Genomic DNA, 16,308 nt, shown 5'->3' with positions numbered 1-16,308 from the left:
TGGGGGTGTCCTGGGGGTGTCCTGGGGTTTCCCAGGGATGTCCAGAGGTGTCTGGGGGTGTCCTGGAGGTGTCCTGGGGTGTCCTGAGGTGTCCTGGGTGTCCCAGGGGTGTCCCAGGGATGTCCTGGGGGTGTCCTGGGGTGTCCCCTGGGTGTCCCCAGGGTGTCCAGGGATGTCTGGGGATGTCCCAGGGGTGTCTGGGGATGTCCTGGGGGTGTCCAGGGGTGTCCCAGGGATGTCCTGGGGGTGTCTAGGGGTGTCCTGGGATGTCCCAGGGTTGTCCAGAGGTGTCCAGGGGTGTCCTGGGGATGTCCGGAGGTGTCCTGGGGGTGTCCTGGGGATGTCCCAGGGGTGTCCAGGAGTGTCCTGGGGTGTCCTGGGGGTGTCCTGGGGATGTCCCAGGGATGTCCAGAGGTGTCCAGGGGTGTCCTGGGGTGTCCCGGGGATGTCCCAGGGGTGTCCCGGGTTGTCCTGGGGGTGTCTGGGCGTGTCCAGGATTGTCCCAGGGATGTCCAGAGGTGTCCAGGGGTGTCCTGGGGTGTCCCGGGGATGTCCCAGGGGTGTCCCGGGTTGTCCTGGGGGTGTCTGGGCGTGTCCAGGATTGTCCCAGGGATGTCTGGGGGTGTCCCCAGGGGTGTCCCGGGGGTGTCCCCGGTTGTCCCCAGCTGTCCCCCCCCGCAGCGACACGGCCGAGGAGGACGATGACCTCTACGACTGCGTCGAGGCCGAAGGCGACGACGGCGACGACGTCTACGAGGACCTGATGAGGCTGGAGCCAACCCCGGCCACGGTGGGTGAGACACCCCAGAAAACCACCTGGGAACCCCCAAAAATACCCGGGAGTTACAAATGTTACCTGGGAACCCCCAAAAAACACCTGAGAAACACCAAAAATACCTGGGAACCCCCCAAAACATCTGGGAAACCAAAATAAAACACCTGGGAAACCCCAAAAATTACCTGGGAACCGCCCAAAGATACAAGGGAAGCCCCAAAAAATTAACTGGGAACCCCCCAAAAATAGCTGAAAAGCCTAAAAATTACCTGGGAACCCCCCAAAAAACACTTGGAAACACCTGGGAGCCCCAAAAGTTACCTGGGAACCCCCAAAAATACCTGAATACCCTAAAAATTACCTGGGAACCCCCAAAAAACACTTGGGAACCCCAAAAATACCTGGAACCCCCCCCAAAAATTCCTTGAGAATCCCCCAAAAACACCTGGGAACCCCAAAAACCACCAGGGGCCACCTTCCAGACACACCTGTGTCCCCCCTGGCCATTACGGTGATTGTCCCCATGTCCCCAGTGTCCCTGGTGTCCCCAGTGTCCTCAAGACCCCTGGTGTCCCCGATGTCCCCGGTGTCCCCGGTGTCCCCATGTCCCCCTGTCCACATAGAAGGGAGGAGTTCCTGGTTGTCCCCATGTCCCCAATGTCCCTGGTGTCCCCAATGTCCTCAAGACCCCTGGTGTCCCCAATGTCCCCGGTGTCCCCGGTGTCCCCATGTCCCCCTGTCCACATAGAAGGGAGGAGTTCCTGGTTGTCCCCATGTCCCCCTGTCCCATGTCCCCTGTCCCCATGTCCCCATGTCCCCGCAGAAGGGGAGGGGGAGTTCCTGGTTGTCCCCATGTCCCCATGTCCCATGTCCCTCCATGTCCCCATAGAAGAGAGGAGTTCCTGGTTGTCCCCATGTCCCCATGTCCCATGTCCCTCCATGTCCCCATAGAAGGGAGGAGTTCCTGGTTGTCCCCATGTCCCCATGTCCCCCTGTCCCATGTCCCCCTGTCCCATGTCCCCATGTCCATGTCCCCCTGTCCCATGTCCCCCTGTCCCATGTCCCCTGTCCCCATGTCCCCATGTCCCCACAGAAGGGGGCCGTGGACCGGCGGCTCTGCTGCCTCCAGGAGCTGCGGCAGACAGAGGAGAGGTACACGGGGACCCTGGAGTCCATCTGCCAGGTGGGGACAGTGGGGACACTGGGGACATTGGTGACACTGGGGACACTGGGGACATTGGGGACATTGGGGACACTGGGGACACTGGGGACACTGGGGACATTGGGGACATTGGGGACATTGGGGACATTGGGGACACTGGGGACACTGGGGACATTGGTGACACTGGGGACACTGGGGACATTGGGGACACTGGGGACACTGGGGATATTGGGGACACTGGGGACATTGGGGGATTGGGCAGCTGGGGACAATGGGGACATTGAGGTCTTTGGAGACACCAGGGACATCGGGGACACTGGGGACATTGGGGACACTGGGGACACTGGGGACACTGGGGACACTGGGGACACAGGGATCCTGGAGTCCATCTGCCAAGTGGGGACATCAGGAAAACTGGGGACATTGGGGACATTGGGGACATCGGAGACATTGGGGACACTGGGGGTGTTTGGGACAAGGAGAACCTGGAGTCCATCTGCCAGGTGGGGACACCGGGGACATTGGGGACACTGGGGACACTGGGGACATTGGGAGTGTTGGGGACATTTGGGGATGTTGGGGATGTTGGGGACACTGGGGACATCGAGGGCATTGAGGACTTTGGGGACATTGTGGACACTGGGGACAAAGGTGAGAGACGGGGACAAGGGAGAACGTTGGGTCATGGGGACATTGGGGACATTGGGGACTTTGGGGACACGGGGGACAAGGGGGACAGAGGTGGCCGCAGGGGCCTCCCAGTGCTCCCAGTGCTCCCAGTAAGGCGTGGTGTCCCCCCCGGTGTCCCCCTGATGTCTCCCCGATGTCCCCCGATGTCCCCAGCACTTCCTGCGGCCACTGCGGCACTTCCTGAGCCCCCGGGACATGGAGAGCGTCTTCATCAACGTGGAGGTGACACTGGGGCCACGGGGACACGGGGACACTGACCGGTGACACCAGTGACACCAGTGACACTGACCAGTGACACCAGTGACACCAGTGACATGGAGGTGACAGTGACATGGGACAGGGGACACGGGGACATGGAGAGCGTCTTCATCAACGTGGAGGTGACACTGGGGACATGGGGACATGGGGACACTGACCGGTGACACCAGTGACACCAGTGACACCAGTGACACCAGTGACATGGAGGTGACAGTGACACGGGACAGGGGACACCCCCTCCCAGTGCTCCCAGTGCTCCCAGTGACCCCTCCCAGTGCTCCCAGTGCTCCCAGTAAGACCAGTAACCCATCCCAGTGCTCCCTCCCAGCGCTCCCAGCGCTCCCAGTGCTCCCAGTAAGCGCCGTTCCCGCAGGAGCTGCTGGAGCTGCACCCCCCCCAGTGCTCCCAGTGCTCCCTGTAACCAATCCCAGTGCTCCCAGTGCTCCCAGTGACCCCTCCCAGTGCTCCCAGTGCCCCTCCCAGTGCTCCCAGTGCTCCCAGTGACCCCTCCCAGCGCTCCCAGCGCTCCCAGTGCTCCCAGTAAGCGCCGTTCCCGCAGGAGCTGCTGGAGCTGCACCCCCCCAGTGCTCCCAGTGCTCCCTGTAACCAATCCCAGTGCTCCCAGTGCTCCCAGTGACCCCTCCCAGTGCTCCCAGTGCCCCTCCCAGTGCTCCCAGTGCTCCCAGTGACTCCTCCCAGTGCTCCCAGTGCCCCCAGTGCCCCCAGTGCTCCCAGTGCTCCCAGTGCTCCCAGTAACCCTCCCAGTGCTCCCAGTGCTCCCAGTGCCCCCCCCAGTGCTCCCAGTGCTCCCAGTGACTCCTCCCAGTGCTCCCAGTAACCCATCCCAGTGCTCCCAGTGCCCCCAGTGCTCCCAGTAACCCCTCCCAGTGCTCCCAGTGCCCCCAGTGCCCCCAGTGCTCCCAGTGCTCCCAGTAACCCTCCCAGTGCTCCCAGTGCTCCCAGTGCCCCCTCCCAGCGCTCCCAGTAAGACCAGTAACCCATCCCAGTGACCCCTCCCAGTGCTCCCAGTGCTCCCAGTGCTCCCTGTAACCGATCCCAGTGCTCCCAGTGCTCCCAGTAACCCATCCCAGTGCTCCCAGTGACCCCTCCCAGTGCTCCCAGCGCTCCCAGTGCCCCCTCCCAGCGCTCCCAGTGCTCCCAGTGCTCCCAGTAAGCGCCGTTCCCGCAGGAGCTGCTGGAGCTGCACCGCCGCTTCCTGGGGGAGCTGCGGGGGGCGCTGGGGGGGCCCGGGGGGGGGCGGGCGCTGCCCCCCCTGTTCCTGCGCTACAAGGAGAGGTGAGGGGGGCTGGGGGGATTTTGGGGGGTCCTGGGGGGTCCTGGGGGGGCTTGGGGGGGGTTTAGGGTGGTCCTGGGGGGGTTTGGAGGGTCCTGGGGGGGTTTGGGGGGGGTTTAGGGGGGTCCTGGGGGGGTTTGGAGGGTCCTGGGGGGGCTTGGGGGGGGTTTAGGGGGGTCCTGGGGGGGTTTGGAGGGTCCTGGGGGGGTTTGGGGGGGGTTTATGGGGGTCCTGGGGGGGGTTTAGGGGGGTCCTGGGGGGGCTTGGGGGGGGTTTGGGGGGTCCTGGGGGGTTTGGGGGGTCCTGGGGGGGGTTTAGGGGGGTCCTGGGGGGGTTTGGGGGGGCTTGGGGGGGGTTTAGGGGGGTCCTGGGGGGGTTTGGAGGGTCCTGGGGGGGTTTGGGGGGGGTTTAGGGGGGTCCTGGGGCGGTTTGGGGGGTCCTGGGGGGGGTTTGGGGGGTCCTGGGGGGGGGTTTACGGGAGGGTTTAGGGGGGTCCTGGGGGGTTTGGGGGGTCCTGGGGGGGTTTGGGGGGGTTTATGGGGGTCCTGGGGGGATTTGGGGGGGTCCTGGGGGGGTTTGGGGGGGGTTTGGGGGGTCCTGGGAGGGTTTGGGGGGTCCTGGGGGGATTCTGGGGGGTCCTGGGGGGGCTTGGGGGGGGTCTAGGGGGGTCCTGGGGGGGTTTGGGGGGTCTTGGGGGGGTTTGGGGGGGGTTTAGGGGGGTCCTGGGGGGGGTTTGGAGGGTCCTGGGGGGGTTTGGGGGGTCCTGGGGGGATTCTGGGGGGTCCTGGGGAGGTTTGGGGGGGATTTAGGGGGGTCCTGGGGGGGCTTGGGGGGCCTTGGTGAGATTTGGGGTGTCCTGGGGGGGTTTAGGGGGGTCCTGGTGGGGTTGGGGTGGTCCTGAGGAGATTTTGAGGGGTCCTGGGGGGGGTTGGAGGGTCCTGGGGGGATTTGGGGGGTCTTGGGGGGGATTTGGGGGTGTCCAGGGGGGGGATTTAGGGGGGATTTTTAGGGATTTGGGGGTTTGAGGGAGGTTTTGGGGGGATTTTGGGGAGGTTTGGGGGATTTTGGGGGGTCCTGGGGGGATTTTTGGGGTGTCCTGGGGGGTTTTTGGAGGGTCCTGGGGGGGAATTTAGGGGGAGTTTGCGGGGCTCCAGGGGGGGAATTTGGGGGGATTTGAGGTGATTTGGGGGGGTCTGAGGGGGGATTTGGGGGGTCCTGGGGGATTTGGGGGGGTCCTGGGGGGGATTTGGGGTAAGTTTGGGGGGTCCTTAGGGAGATTTTGGGGTTCCTGGGGGGATTTGGGGGATCCTGGGGGATTTGGGGGGGTTTTGAGGAGGTCTGGGGGGGTTTCGGGGGTCCTGGGGGGGGATTTGGGGGGCTCCAGGGGGGGGATTTGGGGGGATTTGGGGGGGTCTGAGGGGGGATTTGGGGGGTCCTGGGGGATTTGGGGGGGTCCTGGGGGGGATTTGGGGTAAGTTTGGGGGGTCCTTAGGGAGATTTTGGGGGGCCTGGCGAGATTTGGGGGGTCCTGAAGGGGACTGGGGGGGATTTGGGGGTCCTGGGGTAGATTTTGGGGGGATTTAGGAGGATTTTGGGGGGGTTGAGGGGGGGATTTGGGGGGTCCTGGGGGGTTTTGGGTGGGGCCTGAGGGGATTTGGGGGAAATTTTGGGGGGTTTTGGAGGATCCCGGAGGGTATTTTAGGGAATTTTGTGTGAATTTCCTTGAATTTTTTTTTCTTTTTTTTTTGGGGTGAATTTTGTTGGATTTTGGGTGAATTCTGTTGAAATTTGGGTGAATTTTGTTGAATTTTGGGTAAATTTTCCTGGATTTCGGGGTCCCCCCAGGTTCCTCCTCTACGGCCGCTACTGCAGCCAGGTGGATTTGGGGCGGATTTTCTTGAATTTTCCTTTAATTTTTGGGGCAATTTTTATGGATTTTGGGTGAATTCCGTTGGATTTTGATGAATTTAGGGTGAATTTTGATGGATTTTTTGTGAATTTTTGTGGATTTTGGGTGAATTTTGTTGGATTTTGGGTAAATTTTCATGGATTTTGAGTGAATTACATTGGATTTTGGATGAATTTTGATGACTTTCAGAAGAATTTTTGTTGGATTTTGAGTGAATTTTAGGTAAATTTCGTTGGATTTTGGGTAAATGTTTATGGATTTTGGGTGAATTTTGTTGGGTTTTGGGTGAATTTTGTTGAACTCTGGGTGAATTTTTTTGTATTTTGGATGAATTTTTATGGATTCGGGGTGAATTTTTCTGGATTTTGGGTAACCTTTCTTGGATTTTGAGTGAATTACATTGGATTTTGGATGAATTTTGATGACTTTCAGAAGAATTTTTGTTGGATTTTGAGTGAATTTTAGGTAAATTTTGTTGGATTTTGGGTAAATGTTTATGGATTTTGGGTGAATTCCATTGGGTTTTGGGTGAATTTTGTTGGATTTTGATGAATTTAGGGTGAATTTTGTTGGATTTTGGGTGAATTTTGGGTGAATTTTGTTGGATTTTGGGTGAATGTCCTTGATTTTTTTTTTGTTAATTTTGTTGGATTTTGTGCAAATTTTGTTGGACTTTGGGTGATTTTTATGGATTTTGTGTGAATTTCGTTGGATTTTGGCTGAATTTTGTTGGATTTTGGGTGAACGTCCTTGAATTTTGGGTGAATTTCAATTAATTTTTTTTTTAATTTTGCTTGATTTTTTTTTTATTTTGCTTGAATTTTTTGGGATTTTGGGTGGATTTTTTGGGATTTTGGGTGGATTTTTTTGAATTTTGGGTAAAATTTGTTGGGTTTTGGTTTCCATCCCAGGTTCCTCCTCTACGGCCGCTACTGCAGCCAGGTGGATTTGGGGCGGATTTTCTTGAATTTTCCTTTAATTTTTGGGGCAATTTTTATGGATTTTGGGTGAATTCCATTGGATTATGGGTGAATTTTGTTGGATTTTGATGAATTTAGGGTGAATTTTGTTGGATTTTGGGTGAATTTTGGGTGAATTTTGTTGGATTTTGGGTGAATGTCCTTGAATTTTTTTTTGTTAATTTTGTTGGATTTTGGGCAAATTTTGTTGGACTTTGGGTGATTTTTATGGATTTTGTGTGAATTTCGTTGGATTTTGGCTGAATTTTGTTGGATTTTGGGTGAACGTCCTTGAATTTTGGGTGAATTTTTATGAATTTTGGGTGAATTTCGATTAATTTTTTTTTAATTTTGCTTGATTTTTTTTTTATTTTGCTTGAATTTTGTTGGATTTTGGGTGGATTTTTTTGAATTTTGGGTAAAATTTGTTGGGTTTTGGTTTCCATCCCAGGTTCCTGCTCTACGGCCGCTACTGCAGCCAGGTGGAGGCGGCGGCGCGGCGCCTGGACGAGCTCTCGGCCTGCACCGACCTGCGCATGAAGCTCCAGGTCAGCCCCAAAATCCCCCAAACCCACCCCAAAATCCCAACCCGCCACCAAAAACCACAAAAAACACCAAAAATCCCACCAAAAATACCTTAAATTCCACCAAAATCCACCAAAATCCCACAAAAATCCCACCAAAATCCCACAAAATCTCATCCCAACTTTTCCACCAAACCCCAAAATCCCAACCCACCACCAAAAACCACAAAAAACACCAAAAATCCCCCAAAAATACCTTAAAATCCTACAAAATCCCACCAAATCCCACAAAAATCCCACAAAATCCCACAAAATCCCATCCCAACTTCTCAACCTAACCCCAAAATCCCAACCCGCCAGCAGAAAACCCAAAAAACACCAAAAATCCCCCAAAAATACCTTAAAATCCTACAAAATCCCACCAAATCCCACAAAATCCCTTAAAATCCCCCAAAAATCCCCCCAAAATCTTTCCCTGCCTCCACACCCAACCCCAACCCGCCAGCAGAAACCCCAAAAAACACCAAAAATCCCCCCAAATCCCCCAAAATCCCATTCCAACCTCTCCACAAAACCCCAAAATCCCAACCCAAATGACCCCAAATGTCCCAACTGTCCCAAATGTCCCCAATGTCCCCAAACTGACCCCAAATGACCCAAATGTTCCCAAATGTCCCCAAACTGACCCCAAATGACCCCAAAATTCACCCTAAATGTCCCCAAATGTCCCCAAATGTCCCCAAATGCCCCAAACTGACCCAAATGTCCCAAATGTCCCCAAATGTCCCTAAACTGACCCAAACTGCCCCAAACTGTCCGAAATGTCCCAAATGTCCCTAAACTGACCCAAACTGCCCCAAACTGTCCGAAATGTCCCAAATGTCCCCAAGTGTCCCCAAATGTCCCAAATGTCCCCGAATGTCCCCGAATGTCCCAACTGTCCCCGATGTCCCCAAACTGACCCCAAATGACCCCAAAATTCACCCTAAATGTCCGCAAAGTGTCCCCAAATGTCCCCAAATGACCCCAAACTGACCCAAATGTCCCCAAATGCCCCAAATGTCCCCAAATGTCCCCAAATGTCCCAAACTGACCCAAACTGCCCCAAATGTCCCCAAATGTCCCAAATGTCCTAAATGTCCCCAAAGTGACCCCAAATATTCCAAATGTCCCCGAATGTCCCCAAATGTCCCAAATGTCCCCAAATGCCCCAAACTGACCCAAATGTCCCAAATGTTCCCAAATGTCCCAAAAGTGACCCAAAATGTCCCTAAATTGATTCCAAAGTGACCCCAAATGTCCCAAACGGACCCAAACTGCCCCAAATGTCCCCAAAGTGTCCCCAAATGTTCCAAATGTCCCCAAATGTCCCAAACTGACCCAAACTGCCCCAAATGTCCCAAATGTCCCAAATGTCCCCAAATGTCCCCAAATGTCCCCAAAGTGACCCAAATGTCCCTAAATTGATTCCAAAGTGACCCCAAATGTCCCAAACTTACCCAAACTGACCCAGACTGCCCCAAACTGTCCCAAATGTCCCAAATGTCCCAAATGTCCCCAAATGTCCCAAACTGTCCCAAATGTCCCAAATGTCCCCAAATGTCCCAAACTGACCCAAATTGCCCAAAACTGCCCCAAACTGTCCCAAATGTCCCAAATGTCCCAAAATGTCTCCAAATGTCCCCAAACTGCCCCAAATGTCCCCAAAGTGTCCCCAAATGTCCCAAATGTCCCCAAATGTCCCAAACTGACCCAAGCTGACCCAAATGTCCCAAATGTCCCCAAATGTCCCAAATGTCCCCAAATGTCCCAAATGTCCCAAATGTCCCCAAATGTCCCCAAATGTCCCCAAATGTCCCAAACTGACCCAAACTGACCCAAATGTCCCAAATGTCCCCAAATGTCCCAAATGTCTCCAAATGTCCCCAAATGTCCCCAAACTGCCCCAAATGTGCCCAAATGTCCCCAAATGTCCCCAAACTGCCTCAAATGTCCCAAATGTCCCCAAACTGCCTCAAATGTCCCAAATGTCCCCAAACTGCCCCAAATGTCCCAAATGTCCCCAAATGTCCCAAACTGACCCAAACTGCCCCAAACTGCCCCAAATGTCCCCAAAGTGTCCCAAATGTCCCAAATGTCCCAAACTGACCCAAACTGCCCCAAATGTCCCCAAAGTGTCCCCAAATGTCCCAAACTGCCCCAAACTGCCCAAAACTGCCCCAAACTGCCCCAAACTGACCCAAACTGACCCAAATGCCCCAAATGTCCCCAAATGTCCCCAAATGTCCCCAAATGTCCCCAAACTGTCGCCCCGTGCCAGGAGTGCTGCCAGCGCGCCAACAACGGGCGCTTCTCGCTGCGGGACCTGCTGATGGTGCCCATGCAGAGGGTGCTGAAATACCACCTGCTGCTGCAGGTGGGCACCGCTGGCACAGCTGGCACAGCTGGGGGGTACCTGGGCACACCTGGGGCACACCTGGGCACACCTGGGAACACCTGGACACACCTGGGCACAGCTGGGGGGTACCTGGGCACACCTGGGAACACCTGGACACACCTGGGCACACCTGGGGGGGTACCTGGGCACACCTGGGCACACCTGGGCACACCTGGGGGGGTACCTGGGCACACCTGGGGCACACACCTGGACACACCTGGACACACCTGAGCACACCTGGGGGGTACCTGGGCACACCTGGGCACACCTGGGCACATCTGGGGCACACCTGGGCACACCTGGGCACACTTGGGGGGTACCTGGGCACACCTGGGCACACCTGGGCACACCTGGGGGGTACCTGGGCACACCTGGGAACACCTGGACACACCTGGGAACACCTGGGAACACCTGGGGGGTACCTGGGCACACCTGGGGGTGTTACCTGGTCACACCTGGACACACCTGGGCACACCTGGGCACACCTGGACACACCTGGGCACAGCTGGGCACAGCTGGGCACACACCTGGGCACACCTGGGGGGTACCTGAGCACACCTGGGCACACCTGGCACACGTGGGACACACCTGGGAGGTACCTGGGCACACCTGGACACACCTGGACACACCTGGACACACCTGGGCACACCTGAGCACACCTGGGGGGGGTACCTGGGCACACCTGGGGGGTACCTGAGCACACCTGGGGCACACCTGGGCACACCTGGCACACCTGAGCACACCTGGGGGGGTACCTGGGCACACCTGGGGGGTACCTGGGCACACCTGGACACACCTGGGCACACCTGGGCACACCTGGGCACACCTGAGCACACCTGGGCACACCTAGGGGGTACCTGGGCACACCTGGGGGGTACCTGAGCACACCTGGGAACACCTGGACACACCTGGGGGGTACCTGGGCACACCTGGACACACCTGGGGGGTACCTGGGCACACCTGGGAACACCTGGGGGGTACCCGGGCACACCTGGCACACCTGGCACACCTGGACACACCTGGCACGCCTTTGCCCCCCAGGAGCTGGTGAAGCTGACCCCGGACGCGGCCGAGCGGGAGCGGCTGCGGGGGGCGCTGGACGCCATGAGGGTGGGGCTGGGGGGGATTTGGGGGGGATTTGGGGGAGATTTGGGGGTCCTGGGGGGATTTGGGGGGTCCTGGGGGGATTTTGGGAGGGATTTGGGGGTTCTGGGGGGGATTTGGGGGGGATTTGGGGGAGATTTGGGAGGGATTTGGGGGTCCTGGGGGGGATTTGGGGGGATTTGGGGGGGATTTGGGGGTTCCAGGGGGGGTCTTGGGGGAATCTGGGAGGGATTTTTGGGGGATTTGGGGGTCCTGGGGGTGTCCTGAGGGGGAATTTGGGGGGAAATTGGGGGAAATTTGGGGGGGATTTGGGGGTCCTGGGGGGATTTGGGGGGGATTTTGGGAGGATTTGGGGGTCCTGAGGGGTTCCTGGGGGGGATTTGGGGGGAAATTGGGGGAAATTTGGGGGGCATTTGGGGGTTCCTGGTGGGATTTGGTGTTCCCAGGGTGGAATTTGGGGGTTTCTAGGTGGGAATTTTGGGGTTTCCAGGTGGGAATTTTGGGATGTTCCTGGGTGGAATTTGGGGGTTCCAGGGCGGGGTCTGGGGTTTCCCAGGGTGGGATTTTGGGGTTCTCAGGGTGGAATTTGGGGTTTCCTGGAAGAAATTTTGGGGTTTCTAGGTGGGAATGTTGGGGTGTTCCCGGTGGGATTTTGGGGGTTTCCGGTGGGATTTGGGGTGTTCCAGGTGGGATTTGGGTGTTCCCGGTGGGATTTGGGGGTTCCCGGTGGTATTTGGGGTGTTCCAGGTTGTATTTTGGGTGTTCCAGGTGGGATTTTGGGGGTTCCCGGTGGGATTTGGGGGTTCCCGGTGGGATTTGGGGTGTTCCAGGTTGTATTTTGGGTGTTCCCGGTGGGATTTGGGTGTTCCAGGTGGGATTTTGGGGGTTCCCGGTGGGATTTTGGGGGTTCCCGGTGGGATTTGGGGGGTTCCCGGTGGGATTTTGGGGGTTCCCGGTGGGATTTGGGTGTTCCAGGTGGGATTTTGGGGGTTCCCGGTGGGATTTGGGTGTTCCAGGTGGGATTTTGGGGGTTCCCGGTGGGATTTGGGGTGTTCCAGGTTGTATTTTGGGTGTTCCAGGTGGGATTTGGGGGTTCCCGGTGGGATTTGGGGTGTTCCAGGTTGGATTTTGGGGGTTCCCGGTGGGATTTGGGGTGTTCCAGGTGGGATTTTGGGGGTTCCCGGTGGGATTTGGGGTGTTGCAGGTGGGATTTTGGGTGTTCCAGGTGGGATTTTGGGTGTTCCAGGTGGGATTTTGGGGGTTCCAGGTGGGATTTTGGGGGTTCCCGGTGGGATTTGGGGTGTTCCCGGTGGGATTTTGGGGGTTCCAGGTGGGATTTTGGGGTGTTCCCGGTGGGATTTGGGGGTTCCCGGTGGGATTTGGGGTGTTCCAGGTGGGATTTGGGGGTTCCCGGTGGGATTTGGGGTGTTCCAGGTGGGATTTGGGGGTTCCCGGTGGGATTTGGGGTGTTCCAGGTGGGATTTGGGGGTTCCCGGTGGGATTTGGGGTGTTCCAGGTGAGATTTGGGGTGTTCCAGGTTGGATTTTGGGGGTTCCCGGTGGGATTTGGGGGGTTCCAGGTGGGATTTGGGGGTTCCCGGTGGGATTTGGGGTGTTCCAGGTGGGATTTGGGGGTTCCCGGTGGGATTTGGGGGTTCCCGGTGGGATTTGGGGGTTCCCGGTGGGATTTTGGGGGTTCCCGGTGGGATTTGGGGGTTTCCAGTGGGATTTGGGATGTTCCAGGTGGGATTTGGGGGTTCCCGGTGGGATTTGGGTGTTCCAGGTGGTATTTTGGGGGTTCCCGGTGGGATTTGGGGGTTTCCGGTGGGATTTGGGTGTTCCAGGTGGGATTTGGGGGTTCCCGGTGGGATTTGGGGGTTCGGGGGTCTCTGACTTCGGAACCCCCCGAACCCCCGCCAGGACCTGGCACAGTGCGTGAACGAGGTCAAGCGGGACAACGAGACCCTCAAGCAGCTCACGAGCATCCAGCTCTGCCTTCACAACATGGTGGGGACCCCCCCCGAGCCCCCCAAAATCCCCAAATTCCCTGGGACCCCCAAAATTCCCTGGAGACCCCAAAATCCCCCAAACCCCCGTCCCAAGAATGCCCAAAATAACCCCAAATCATCCCAAAATAACCCCAAATCCCACCCAGTGTCCAGCTCTGCCTCCAGACCATGGTGGGGACCCCCCGGACCCCCCCAGAATTCCTCAGGACCCCCAAGAATCCCCAAAATAACCCCAAATAACTCCTGGGATCCATTCCCGATGTCCATCCCATTCCCAATGTTCATCCCATTCCTGATGTCCCATTCCCGATGTCCATCCCATTCCCGATGTTCATCCCATTCCTGATGTCCCATTCCCAATGTCCATCCCATTCCTGATGTCCATCCCATTACCGATGTCCATCCCATTCCCGATGTCCATCCCATTCCTGATGTCCCATTCCTGATGTCCCATTCCTGATGTCCATCCCATTCCCGATGTCCATCCCATTCCTGATGTCCCATTCCTGATGTCCCATTCCTGATGTCCATCCCATTCCCGATGTCCATCCCATTCCTGATGTCCATCCCATTCCTGATGTCCCATTCCTGATGTCCCATTCCTGATGTCCATCCCATTCCCGATGTCCATCCCATTCCTGATGTCCCATTCCTGATGTCCATCCCATTCCCATGTCCCATTCCCGTGTCCCGTTCCCATGTCCCACCCCTGATATCCACCTCGTTCCCGTGTCCCATTCCCGTGTCCCGTTCCCATGTCCCATCCCTGATGTCCACCCCGTTCCCGTGTCCCATTCCCGTGTCCCGTTCCCGTGTCCCATCCCTGATGTCCACCCCGTTCCCGTGTCCCATTCCCATGTCCCATCCCTGATGTCCACCCCGTTCCCATGTCCCATTCCCATGTCCCATCCCTGATGTCCACCCCGTTCCCGTGTCCCATTCCCATGTCCCATCCCTGATGTCCACCCCGTTCCCATGTCCCGTTCCCGTGTCCCATCCCTGATGTCCACCCCATTCCCGTGTCCCATTCCCATGTCCCGTTCCCGTGTCCCATCCCTGATGTCCACCCCATTCCCGTGTCCCATTCCCATGTCCCGTTCCCGTGTCCCATCCCTGATGTCCACCCCGTTCCCGTGTCCCGTTCCCGTGTCCCATCCCTGATGTCCACCCCGTTCCCGTGTCCCGTTCCCATGTCCCATCCCTGATGTCCACCCCGTTCCCGTGTCCCATTCCCATGTCCCATCCCTGATGTCCACCCCGTTCCCATGTCCCGTTCCCGTGTCCCACCCCTGATGTCCACCCCGTTCCCATGTCCCGTTCCCATGTCCCATCCCTGATGTCCACCCCGTTCCCGTGTCCCGTTCCCGTGTCCCATCCCTGATGTCCATCCCGTTCCCGTGTCCCGTTCCCAGCCCCAGTCCCTGGCGCAGTTTGGGCGCCCCAAGATCGATGGGGAGCTGAAGGTCTCCAGCGCCGAGAGACGCTCCAAGGTGGACAGGTGGGTCAGGGACACCTGGGGACACCTGGGGACACCATAGGGATACCACAGGGACATCACAGAGATGGGGGAACACCTCAGGAACATCTCAGGGACATCTCAGGGACATGGAGACATCTCAGGGACATGGGGACATCCATGGAGACATCTCAGGGACATGGGGACATCCATGGGGACACCTCAGGGACATGGGGATACCATGGGGACATGACATCCATGGAGACACCTCAGGAACACTTTGGGGACATCTCAGGGGCATTGGAACATCCATGGGGACACCGCAGGAACACTTTGGGGACATCTCAGGGACATGAGAACATCCATGGGAGCACCTCAGGAACACCTCGGGGACATCTCAGGGACATAGGGACACCTCAGGGACATCTCAGGGACATGGGGACACCTCAGGGACATGGAGACATTCATAGGGACATGAGAACATCCATGGAAACACCTCAAGGACACCTTGGGGACACCTCAGGGACATGGGGACACCATGGGGACAGGAGAACATCCATGGGGACACTGCAGGGACACCTGGAGGCTGGTCCAGGGCAGCCACGGGGACACCCCGTGGAGCGCGGTGGTCTCAGGGACACAGTGCCACCCTTGTCCCCGTGCCCAGGTACGGCTTCCTGCTGGACAAGGCCCTGATCATCTGCAAGCGCCGCGGGGACTCCTACGAGACCAAGGACGTGGTGGACCTCCAGAGCCACCAACTGCACGATGGTGGCCTCGGAGCCCGTGACGGCAAGAAGGTACCACGGACACCGTGGGGACACCGTGGGGACACCGTGGGGACATCAGGGCCTGGGGGGCCACAGTTCCAGGTTCCTCCAGTCCCAGCATCTTCTTCCCAAAGGACCCAGGTGGACACAAGTGTCCAATCTTGTAGATGCCAGGATCCTGGTCACTGGTGGACACGTGTCCAGTTCAAAGTGGTCCCAAGTGTCCAGATGCTGGTGGTCCCCTGGTCCTCTTCCCAGTGACTTCAGAGGTCCTGGTGGATCTCAGGATCTTGGTTACTGGTGGTCCCAACATCCAGGTCCCTCATGGACAAAAATCTAGTCCCTGGTGGACCCCAAAACCCCATTCCCTGGTGGACCCCCAAAATCTGGTCTCTGGTGGACCCCAAAACCTTGTTCCCTTGTGGATCCCTAAATCTGGTCCCTGGTGGACCCCAAAACCTTGTTCCCTGGTGAATTCCGAGATCCTGGTCTTTGGTGGACCCCAAAACCTTGTTCCCTGGTGGATCCCCTAAATCTTGTCCCTGGTGGACCCCAAAACCCCATTCCCTGGTGAATTCCCAGATCCTGGTCTTTGGTGGACTCCAAAAACTCCCAAAACATTCCCTGGTGAATTCCCAGATCCTAGTCTCTGGTAGACCCCAAAATCTTGTCCCTTATGGATCCCAAGATCCTGGTCCCTGGTGGACCCCCAAACCCTGTTGCCTGATGGATCCCGGGATCCTGCTCTCTGGTGGTTCCAAATGTCCTGATCTGGTGGACCTCGACATTTGGGGGGCATGGCTGACCCCTCCCCACCCCGCAGTGGTCCCACACCTTCATGCTGCTGGACACGGCCGGGCTGCCGGACTACGAGCTCTTCTTCAAGACGAGCGAGCTGAAGAAGAAGTGGCTGGAGCAGTTCGAGATGGCCCTGTAGGTGGCTCCGTCCCCACGGAGGAGGT

The 16,308-nt window shown here is 57.4% G+C and overlaps 1 protein-coding gene and 1 long non-coding RNA gene across 5 annotated transcripts in view; one reads left to right on the top strand and one right to left on the bottom strand.

The window, feature by feature from the left end:
* The window catches only part of VAV1 (vav guanine nucleotide exchange factor 1), a 42,755-nt gene that overhangs the window by 5,387 nt on the left and 21,060 nt on the right, over nt 1-16,308 (top strand). For all 4 annotated transcript variants that reach the window (XR_014950458.1, XM_085563218.1, XM_085563217.1 and 1 more), the window contains exons 5-15: nt 682-790; nt 1,869-1,958; nt 2,781-2,849; nt 4,075-4,181; nt 7,499-7,595; nt 9,892-9,987; nt 11,050-11,118; nt 13,032-13,118; nt 14,533-14,618; nt 15,244-15,376; nt 16,170-16,279. Coding sequence is in view for 3 of the 4 variants with exons in the window: in XM_085563218.1 (XP_085419344.1) it covers nt 682-790; nt 1,869-1,958; nt 2,781-2,849; nt 4,075-4,181; nt 7,499-7,595; nt 9,892-9,987; nt 11,050-11,118; nt 13,032-13,118; nt 14,533-14,618; nt 15,244-15,376; nt 16,170-16,279 (1,053 nt within the window). In the remaining variant the exon portion in view is untranslated. The remainder of the gene's footprint in view (nt 1-681; nt 791-1,868; nt 1,959-2,780; nt 2,850-4,074; nt 4,182-7,498; nt 7,596-9,891; nt 9,988-11,049; nt 11,119-13,031; nt 13,119-14,532; nt 14,619-15,243; nt 15,377-16,169; nt 16,280-16,308) is intronic.
* LOC146764976 (uncharacterized) lies at nt 6,642-16,268 on the bottom strand. Its single transcript, XR_014950470.1, has 2 exons — nt 16,181-16,268; nt 6,642-7,577 (listed from the first exon to the last, which is right to left on the bottom strand). It is a non-coding gene; the product is annotated as an uncharacterized LOC146764976 (long non-coding RNA).

This window comes from Lonchura striata, chromosome 30, assembly GCF_050655825.1.
Source record: "Lonchura striata isolate lonStrDom1 chromosome 30, ASM5065582v1, whole genome shotgun sequence".
Taxonomy (NCBI): Eukaryota; Metazoa; Chordata; class Aves; order Passeriformes; family Estrildidae; genus Lonchura; species Lonchura striata.
This window is presented reverse-complemented; position numbering and strand designations above follow the sequence as displayed.